This window comes from Macaca nemestrina, chromosome 13, assembly GCF_043159975.1.
Source record: "Macaca nemestrina isolate mMacNem1 chromosome 13, mMacNem.hap1, whole genome shotgun sequence".
Classification (NCBI taxonomy): domain Eukaryota; kingdom Metazoa; phylum Chordata; class Mammalia; order Primates; family Cercopithecidae; genus Macaca; species Macaca nemestrina.
This window is the reverse complement of record NC_092137.1, coordinates 110739284-110750056: the sequence shown is the minus strand read 5'-3', so window position 1 is coordinate 110750056 and position 10773 is coordinate 110739284. Positions and strand designations below refer to the sequence as shown.

The following is a 10773-nucleotide window of genomic DNA, read 5'->3' as shown; positions in this document are numbered from 1 at the left end:
CAAGCACTATGGGACTTCCACAGAGGCAGAAAATATGCATAACGGTAATACAAGGGGGAAGAAAGAGGAACAGAAGAAATATTTGTAACAGTCATAGCTGAATTTCCTCAGATTAATGCCAGACACCAAACCATAGATCCAGGAAGCTCAAACACCTAGATTCTCTAAAATATTAATATTGTAATATGTAATATTTAAAATAGTTATAATTACAATGTAATAGTACATTTGTGATATTAAATATTACAATTACTTAAAATGCAAACTAGAAACAAATGGTTTCTAAAAACCAAGACGTGTGGATTCTAGGAAGCTGATTTCTTTTATTCTCTCTATTCTTAATTCTAAGCCTTTCAAAGAAGAAAGTACTCACACATTAATAAACTACAGCAGGTGAAACAAATACAAATGAGGCCACCCTCTGTGACACGGAAGGTCCTATGACCTATTCCACCTCTTCTAGCACCAAGTGTACGGTTTCTCTCACCCTCTCTGGACACCAACTGTGTATTCTACAACTGAATTCAGGTCTGAAATTAGGGCAGACCGCACAGGTCAAGGTCTCAGACCCATGAGACGGCCCCCGCTTCACCAATGGCAAGTTTCAGGTCTCCCTTGCTTCTGACCGACCACCTAAAAATCAGGCTTGCCATGTCCTCCTCCTTAAGGTCAATAACTTGCCAGACTGGCTCATGGCACCCAGGGCAACACCTTTACCTACTGTCACCAGTTCACTATGAAGGACCTGTGAACAGCCAGATGAAGAGGTGCATTGCTCCAGGCCTGGGGGGCGGGGGCGGGTTCCAAGTGCAAGTGCTTCTGTCCCTGGGGAGTGGGAATGCTGCCCTCCCAGAACATCAAGGTTTTCCCCAACCTGCAAGCTCTCCAACCCCCACCATTTAGGGTTTTCTAGAGGGGTCACTATAGACATGGTTGATGACATCTTTGGCTATTGGGGATTGACTCAGCTCCAGCCCTCTCCCTCCAGGTGAGAGATTGGGTTGGAGACTGACAGCTCCAGCCCTCTAGTCCCGCCTTGGTCTTTCTGAACCCCAGACCCACCCTGAGGCTGCCTAAGGGTCCCCAGCTCCCAGGCCTGTCCTGAGTAAACAAAGGCACTCTGACACTCCAAAGATTCCAAGGGTCTTAGACCCTCTGTGCCCAGAACCAGCCGAAGACCAAATAGCTACGTCTCCTTGGATGGTACAATCACAAGCTCTCATCAGCTGACGGTCCGGGACAGGTGTGCTGAGAGAGCTTTGCTGTGGCCCTGTTGCTGGGAATCTTTGTTTTCAATCCTTGCTGGGGCAACAGACACTTTCTGGTCATTCCCCAAGCTGGCTGAATTTACAGTCTTTTCCGTTTGATTCCACTGTTCTGGCCCAGTTCTTCTGAAGCCTCTTTCAACATCGTTGCCTCACCTGGGTGCTGAGATCCTGTGGCCCTCACCCAGCAGGAGAGATGGATGCCAGGATCCGGCTACCCTACTTCCAGTTGGATTGTGAAGAAGCCAGCCCTAAGCCTGCCCTTCCTAGGTCTCTTTCATGCCAGAAATGAGACGTTTTATTTGTATTTCATTTTAGGTCGATACGAGTGACGTACAAATTTGAGTTGGCCAGTTCACTTGCCAGGCACCTGACTCTTCTGGATAAGAAGAGTCTGGATAAGAAACAGGCCCCACACTGCCAGGACCCCACAGGGTCTTGACAGAAAACCACAGCTCCCGCAACGACAGGAATTCTACAGATTTTCACTTAGAAGAAAATGCCACCCAGGAATACCCACCCCGATTAATTTTCTCAAAAGTGGTTTTGCAAAGGCTCAGAAGAAAAGTCAGGACACAGGGCGCCAGCTAGCCCCACCTTCCCAAAATCACTTGCCCCGGGGCCACCCACCTGCAATCAAACTGTTAGAGATGGGTTTTTCTTCTCAGCTGTTACCAGAGCAAATATTCCTGGAGAAGCATGCATTCGAGTAGGGTGCCTCTCTACAGAGGTCCTGGAGAGTGAGGCTTCAGCAAGTCACTGGCCAGGGACCCCGGGAACTTCACAGTTGGGGGGCTGGAGGGTAGAGGGGGCAGAACCCTGACGGTGGGTGAGTTGAAAATGGGAGAGCATTCTTCACCTCAGAGTCTCCTGGGGCCTTTCCCTTCAGGAACTGAAGGGGTGAGGAGGGCTGTGCAGTCTGACAGGTGATACCTGGGCTTTGAGAGCCGACGCATCTGTCCCCAGAGCTGGGCAGCCGCCTGCCCAACCCACCCTGTAATAACTGGAGTCCTTTGTCCCCACCCAGCGCCAGTCTGGGAGTCTGGTGCACACTGTACTTGATCGACCCATCCCATACATGAAGTGCTGATGTCACTTTCGTACTTCAACTGCCCCCCCCCCCAAAGTATACCTTCCGGACATTGGAAAAAAGACAGCCCTCGATGTAGCCCCAAGTCCTCTGCTCTCCATGAACCTCCTGAGGGCGACTGCAGCATGGCGAGCAGGGAGCCACGGGCTTCTTGATAAAAGTGTAAAATGAAACTCTGTCTGAAAGGACCCCCATCTGTTAGATTTGGAAAACATCTAAAGGCCGTTTGCTTTTCACAATGAGTAGACTCTTAGGAATGTATTCTAAGGAAAGGCAGAAGATATGGAGAAACAAATTCAACAAGAATATTCTTTGCAGCAATAGCCAGGGAGGAAGGGAGGGAGAGAGAAGAGAGGAAAAGGGGAACAGAGAAACAGGCAGACGAGACAGACAAGAGAAAGAGAAACAGAGAGAGCGCACCTAGCTCGTTTTCAACTTGACCTCCCGGGAGAATCTAGCAGGATAATAGAATCCTCAGCACACTCTTGTACTGGGGCAGCAAAGTTTCCCAAACTACAAGGTAACAAATGCTAAGACTGGAGAAGCTGTGCACGTTCTTTTCCAGCTCCTTTTTGCAGCATCAGCAGAATGGGGCAGGTTACTGCGTTCATTCTAAAAATCAAAACTGCAAGAGGAACCAGCTGCAGAGATGGGGGTGGGAAGGCAGATGTTCTCTTGCTGACTGAGCTCACACCCCGGAGAGAGCCAGCGCCTAACGCCGCCTCCATAGGTTCCACGGAGGACACAGGAGAGAGTGCGGCCATGTGAAGAGCAGCCTCACATTTCTATGGCTCCCTCTCTCTCTGAGCTGTATCCCATGAGTCCTGCTCGCTCCCCTCGGTCCCGATGCCCTAGCCGTCAGCATCTCTGCCAATCTTCATGAAAGAGCCTGTTGCACCGCAGTCCAGCAGGGCCACAATATTCAGAATGAAAATTGTAATGATCACTCTTCTGACTGCAAAATCCCAAGAGTCAGAGAACTTCTCTCACTAAAGGAGAGGGGCGGGGCGGGGCGGGGCGGGGCGAGCTGGACAGAGAGAAGCTGCCCTGGCTGTTGGGTGCTGAAAACTGTGACACTGCCTGGCACCAGCGATGAGGGACTCACGCTCGACCCCAGAGGAGGCTCGTCCAGGAAGAATAACAAGGGGCCACCGTGGGTCTCCCCCAAGCTTCCAGCTGTCGGGAAATCTTATCCAATCACCCACCTTGCCATGCTACCTGCTCACCTGCATTCTGTAGAAGTAGTAACGCATCATTCACGTCCCAGCAGGCCAAGTGCGCAGGAAAATGGGGCCAAAAAGTAGAAAACCATGACCGTAGAAGGCAATGGCACGTGACTGAGCTTTCTGGGTTGTGCGTCCTTGTGGTGATAAACACAGTCCTGAGCTGAACACCAGAATGAAAACGAACCGTCCTCCGTGCTGAAGTCGGAAGAGGTGTACTTGGCTATCCGCAGTGCCTGCCTGTTTGGGTGGTGATTACTGCAGGTCACAGGTGCTGTACAGGAGGAGGGCAGTGAACTCTGGAGCCAGGCTGGCTGGGTGCAAGTCCCAGCTCCATGGCCAGCTCTGTGATCTGGGACAATTCACCTATGTCCTCCGCCTCTCGATTTCCTCCTCTGTAAAATGGGGGTAATAGTCGCATCTATCTGAAAGGGCTATGTGAGAATTAAACGACCTTGTAAATGTAAGGGGCTGAGAACAGTATCTGTTCTTGGTGAGCAGAAGGATGACCAGGAGGTGACCAGCAAAATACCCCTTTCGAAGCCTCAATACTGTTCCGTAGTGAGCAAAGACACAGCTCCTCTACTGACGAAGCCATTAATAGTCGATCCTGGCAGGCAGAGGGCAGATTCCTTCGAATCAGAAATTTGAACTCTGGCCAACGACTGCTGTACTGATTGAGTAAATCTTAGGATTTGTTGTTAAGGGTAAAGTAGTCTACAAAAACAGAAACAGTCTGAAGGAGTTTGAGAGGGTGTGGGCTCAGCTGCAACCTCTCCTCCCAAGGCTGTTGGTCAACATCTCCAGCCCTGTGGAAAGACAGAAGCAGTGAAGAAAATGTCGGACAAACATTTGGTGTGTTTGTACACTTCTCCCAGAAATCCTCAATGCTTTGCATGTTTCAGCTAATAATTCATTAAAATGGATTATGTTGACCATTTTATAACCTACTTCACTGCTCTCCTGTCTAAATCCATCCCTTTGTGACAAATTTTTTACACTTGGCTCATTTTTTCAATTGTGTTTGCTGTCTTACCCCCATGTAAAGGATAAACGTGCATGTTTATGTTGATTTGACTGAGACAGCTAATGCTACATATGTCTCTGTTCCTTGAATGTTGACTTGTGAAGGTGTCATTTAAGTCTCTTACTTCTTTTTCACCTTGAGTCAGCAAAATATTCCATGTTACTTTGAGCAAAACTTGCTCACTAGTGTTATGGAGGGTATAAAAGCAAATGGAATAAGTTTCCTGCCTTCAGGAGGATTGAAATCTCAAAGTCGGTATGACAGCATGGATGGGAGTCAGGTCTGTTTGCAGCTTTTAAAACATGTTGGAATCTTTCCTCTGCCACTTTTGATGGTGAGACCCTGAGCCAATCACTTCCACAAGCATCAGGCACTCCATCTATGACATGGAAGTAAAAAGAGCAATCTTGACAAAATTGTGATGACTACAGACATGTAGCTAACCTCTTATTTACCACCTCCCGATAGAAGATATTGTAACTCATCCCATTTGAGAGCTGGTGGTGATCACCCCATCCTGTGAGATTCAAGTATAATTATCTGGAATCCCCCATCTTCAGGTGAGGAAGACCTAGCAGCCCTCACAATGTCTTCTGGAAACTGGATTTTGTTTGAAGGGTGAACTGACTCCAAGTTTCTTCTGTTTTCACGTATTGTCCTTCCTACGTGTCTCCTGGGGTTTTTCCCTACCTCCCAATCTACATTAACCTGATGGTAACAGCCAGCTATGTTTTCTAGAATTCCCCTAAATTGACTCATGCCAAATACTGAATACAGTAGATTGGGAGGGTTCATTAAATCACGATAGAGCATCCTAAAGAAGGAAAGTAGACACCTTTGTTCTTAAAGGGTCTTCAGCCATCCCACCCTGGAGAAGGTTGCTGATTGTCTCTTCTCCTCAGGCAGTCTTGTTACTATGCATCACTTTTTTTTTTTTTTTTTTTGAGATGAAGTCTCGCTCTGTCACTCAGGCTGGAGTGCAGTGTCATGATCTTGGCTCACTGCAACCTCCATCTCCCAGGTTCAAGTGATTCTCCTGCCTCAGCCTCCCGAGTAGCTGGACTACAGGTATGTGCCACCACACCCAGCTAATTTTTGTATTTTTGGTAGAGACAGGGTTTCACAATATTGGTCAGACTGGTCTTGAACTCTTGACCTCGTGATTCATCCACGTTGGCTTCCCAATGTGCTGGGATTACAGGCGTGAGTCACCGCACCCGGCCTGCATCACTTTTTATGCCTCGTCTTCATCCTTACAGCTTCTCCTTCCTAGGGGCCTCAACTCCCAACCCCGGAGGTAAGGGTCACAACTGTCCATCTTCATGTAACACAGCTTAGTTCCCCTTCTTCTCCTCCCCACCGTGCCCTATGGGCTGCTTTTCTACAACCAGAATGGAGACCCAGGGAGAGCTGCTAAACTAAGACAGTTCTCACCCCTGGGAGAAAAATCTACTTCCCAGTTCTCAGTCCTGCTAAACTATTGTTGAGATAAAGAAGAACCATGATAAATCCTATTGGCTAAGAGAAGAACGTTCTCCAAGTTGCCGTAGGATAAGAGAGGAGGTGACAGAATCTGCAGCCATTTGGTAGAATATGTGATATGTGAGTCATTCTGAGGAATACGTTAAAATTCTGTAGTCAGATCTTGGAAAATGATATTTCCAGTAGAGGGAATAATGTAACAAAAAACTCAGGCAGAAAACAAATAAGTGTGTGTGGAGAAGAACAATAATTGATGTGAATGAAGGGTTCGGTGTCATGAGTGAGAAATGGCTGACCGAAAGTAGGGAGATGCAGAGAGGAAAATACCACGGGAAGACTGAACATCATATTAAGTGATTTAGGTGATTCTGCCTGCAGTGCAAATATTTTGGGCTCTGAAGTGAATTCATCAAAAGGTTTACGTCTGTAATGGAGGATTGGTCTAGATAGCCTCTCGGATCCCACTCGGCTTTGAGATCCTTGATTCCGGGTCACACCTGCAGGTCTGGAGGGCAGTTCTGCAGGGTCATGAAGGAAGGATTCCAGGAGGCTGGAACACGAAGGACATTCAGGTGACCACATCAAGAGATCGAGTGGGGTAACAAGAGCCTGAACTAAAAGGAATGCAGTGTAAACATGAAGAAGAGAGAGGAAATGGGAAACTGATTAGAAACGATAAGTACAGAAAAAGGGGAACGTGTGATTCCAAGGTTTACAACAGTATTTGTAAGTTATAGTCCCACAACTTCTCGCATAAACAGGATCTAAGAGAGTCATTTTAAAAAGAAGAGCAAACTTCCAAGTTCCACTGAAAGACACCAGCATCTCTGTGGAGTGAATTGGGGAAAGAGAATGAAGAGGTCTGTTCAACTTTTAGACACACAAAATGTGAACTGAATTGCATGAGTGACACCAACAATGTGAAGATCTTTAGCAGGAGCTCTTTTTTCTCTTTTTGGCCTATGGTATTTAATCCTTCTATCATCATTGTCGTCCTTTCTCTAATTTAATGTCTCTGAACCTTTATTCAAAAATCCACTATGTATGTGTAACATGTTTGTGAGATTATTACTAGACCCTCTAGGAGGTTTCATTAACCCGGTTTTCTCTTATTATAGCAATACCACACTATCTTGATAGTTCAGGTAAGTCCTCCACCGTTTTTTTCCAAGTTGTCTTAGCTCTTTTGGGTTCTTTAAATTTCCAGACACATTTTGGAATCCGCTAGTTCATTTCTACTGAAAAAAAAAATAAATAAATAAAATCATGCTGGGATTTTGATTGGAATTGCATTAAACCTCTGATCCTCAAGGGCAGAACCAATATCTTAACAGTATTGAGCCTGCTGATCCATGAACACAGTATATCACTTTATTTAGCTCTTTAATTTATCTCAGCATCACGGCCTGCTTTTCAGTGTATAGATCTTACACATCTTTTCTCAGATTTAGTCTGAAGGATTTCATGTTTTGATGTGCTATAAAAAATATTGCTTGGTAAATTTCCATTTCCAATTATTTCTTTGCCAGTGTGTAAAGAAATAAATATTGCTTATGTGTTTGGCTTGTGTCTTGCAAACTTTCCAAACTCACTTATTAGTAAGTAATTTATTATTATTAGTTTTAGTGGCTTTTTGTGATTTCAGGAGATTTTCCACACAGGTGATCACGTCACCTGCAGATACAGATAGTTTTAAATCTTATTTTCTAATAAGCGTGCATTTTATATATTTCAACTTGCCTTATTGCACTGACTAGACTCCAAAAAAATGCTGAAAAGCAGTGAGAAAAAAGTCATCAGGTGGGATGGTAAATACAGCCCTTGTTCTTCCATTTTGACCTGAAGCACCCAGTGTGAGCATTTTCTCATTTGATTTTTGTGAGGACTTTTTGTTTCCTTTTTTTACTTTATTTTTTAAAAATACACTTTATCTTTTAGGCAGTTTCAGGTTCACAGAAAAATTGAGGGAAAGGTGCAGAGAGTCCTTCTATATGCCGCCTTCCCTTCCCCCACGTGCACAGCCTCCCCCACTAACAACACTCCTGCCCAGAAGGAGTATTTGCAATAATTGAAGAACCTACGTTGACATATTGTCACCCAGAGTCCACAGGTTACATGAGGGCTCCGTCTTGGTGCTGGTTCTATGGGTTTGAACAAATATGTCATGACATGTATCCACCGTGATAGCATCGTACAGAGCAGTTGCACTAAAATCCTAAAAATCTCCGTGTTTCACCTCATCATCTCTCCCTCTTCCCAACACCTGGGAACCACGGATATTTTCACTCCCTAGTCTGGCCTTTTTCGGAACGTCCTTTAGTTGGAAGCTTACAGTATTTCAGAATGTCCTTTAGTTGGAAGCTTACAGTATTTAGTCTTTTCCGATGGGCCTCTTTTGTGTAGCCGTGCATTTTTTAAGTTCCTACGTGTCTTTTCATGGCTTGACAGCTCACTTCCTTTCAGTGCTAAAGAATATTCCATTGTTTGGATGTATCACAGCTTATTTATCCACTCACCTAGTGAAGAACATTTTGGTTTCTTCGTTGCCTCCAAGTTTGCGCAATTATGAATAAAGCTGGAATAAAATGAGCAATTATGATTAAAGCTTCTATAAATGTCCATGTGCAGGTTTTTCTGTGAACACAAGTTTTCAACTCCTTTGGATAAATACCGAAGAGTGCAATTGCTGGATCACATATTAAGAGGATATCTCGTGCCCATCAATGATACACTGGATACACAAAATGTGGCATGTATATACCACGGAATACTATGCAACCATAAAGAAGAATGGGTTCCTGTCCTTTACAGGGACATGGATGAAGCTGGAAGCCATCATTCTCAGCAAACTAAAAGAGGAACAGAAAACCAAACACCACATGTTCTCACTCATAAGTGGGAGTTGAACAATGAGATCACATGGACACGGGGAGGGGAACGACACACACGGGGGCCTGTTGGGGGGTGGGGACAAGAGGAGGGAGAGCATTAGGACAAATACTTCATGCAAGCAGGGCTTAAACCCTAGATGATGGGTTGACAGGTGCAGAAAACCACCATGGCACATGTATACCTATGTAACAGACCTGCACATGTATCCAAGAACTTAAAGTAAAATTTAAAAATAAAAAATAGGGAGTAGAGTTTGGTAAGACAATGTGATAATTTTACAAACACAAAACATGTCATACCCACTTCCCCACCTCCCTCAAGTGCTTTCAACAGCATCCTATTGCTGTTATTAAGAGAATAAAGCATCTACCATCATCTCCCAGCCCCTGCCTGCCTTCCTTCATTCTTGTCTTGTGCCACTTTCTCTGGTGTTTACTTCCTTGAACGTGCCTGTTTCCTGCTGCAAGAGGCATTCTGCACGCACCCCCATCTCTGTTTAGACCGTGCTGTCCCTACACTCCACCCCCCTCAGCAATCAACCTCTACTTCTCTCCAGACTGCAAGGGGATCATACCTTCCAGAATGCATTGGTTTTCTACCTCTCATCCCAAGATACGCCAGATTCTTTTACAGCATAAATTTAGAGAATCCCGCTTCCCTTTCTTTGGTGCGCTTCTCTCAATTCTTCATCAGAAACCCATTAGAGTGATTGTCACATTAGTGCCCATTCTCCCCATCAGGCCGCAGGTTCGTGAGAGCAGGGGCCACGGTCATGTTGGTGAACCACGGTATTCTCAGTGACTATCCATGTGCTTAGAAAGTATTTGCTGAATGAGTAAATGGGTCTGCAGTTCCAACCAAAGCTAGAAGCTTGACTTTGGAAGAATGAAAGTAGATAACATTTCCAAAGCAGACCCCATAGCATGAGAAAAGAAGGGAAGAAGGGAAGAATGGAGGCAGAGCTGAAGGATGAATATCGGCACAGGAGTAGGTGAGAGTTCCAGAAATGCTGGGTTTTCACGTGTTTTTATTTACCTCCTATCTGTGTTTCCATCTCTGTGTAGCGTGACTCTCACATCCCTCTCAATTTCTACATTTCTTTACTGACAGGGACAGAGGTGGTGCATTGGACACACTACTAACCAGCATACTCTCTCGGACTTGCAAGAAAATGTAGAGAAAACAATGTAGAAATGATATCTCAGAAGAAAAAAATATCAAAAATTTGAGAATAAATGTGGGAAAAAAAAATCAATGTTGAAAGACAACTTCTCAACATATTTAGGTATCTCTGGGACCTAAAATGTCATCAGGACTCCCCACACTTCTTTTTCTTTACATTGCTCTGTGTGTGTGTGTGTGTGTGTGTGTGTGTGTGTGTATGTATTCAACAGAAATCTACAAAAAAAAAAAAAAAAGAATGCTATTGCTAGAATAATGCTACTACAGGGGAGAAAAATGTAATCTTTTCTTCCACCCATCTTAGCTTCATTGGCTGGGGTTCCTATAACAAAAGACAGATGAACCCCCAAAAAAGCAAACGGAGGCTTATTAGCATGTGTATTTCATATATACATGGGAGATACACAGGGAATGAGGGAATCTCAAAGAGACAGCTCAGACCTTTCTTTTATATAACATCTTCAACAAGGATAATAATGTTTATAGAAGTGCCAAGACAAAGTAAAAGGACTTTGGGTCATTGGGGGCAACAAATTGTGGGAAGGCCAATAAATGATAGATTTTTGTGTAAACTCCTCTGGTGCTGTTTCCTGAATGATAAGAGTCTGAAGT

At 44.8% G+C, this 10773-nt stretch overlaps 1 protein-coding gene across 4 annotated transcripts in view; it reads right to left on the bottom strand.

Annotated features, from left to right (window-relative positions):
• Positions 1 to 1580: 1580 nt before the first annotated feature.
• LOC139357953 (disco-interacting protein 2 homolog C-like) overlaps positions 1581 to 10773 on the bottom strand; it is a 57041-nt gene continuing 47848 nt past the window's right edge. The window contains exons 6-8 of one of the 4 annotated variants that reach the window (XM_071077153.1): positions 8604 to 8662; positions 3582 to 4387; positions 1581 to 2060 (exon numbers count right to left, since the gene is read on the bottom strand). In XM_071077153.1, coding sequence (XP_070933254.1) covers positions 8604 to 8662 — 59 coding nt within the window. In that variant the 3' untranslated portion in view covers positions 1581 to 2060; positions 3582 to 4387. Of the gene's footprint in view, positions 2061 to 3173; positions 4388 to 7485; positions 8663 to 10773 lie in introns of those variants that run through there. The other 3 variants (XM_071077156.1, XM_071077154.1, XM_071077155.1) reach the window with 3 other exon arrangements.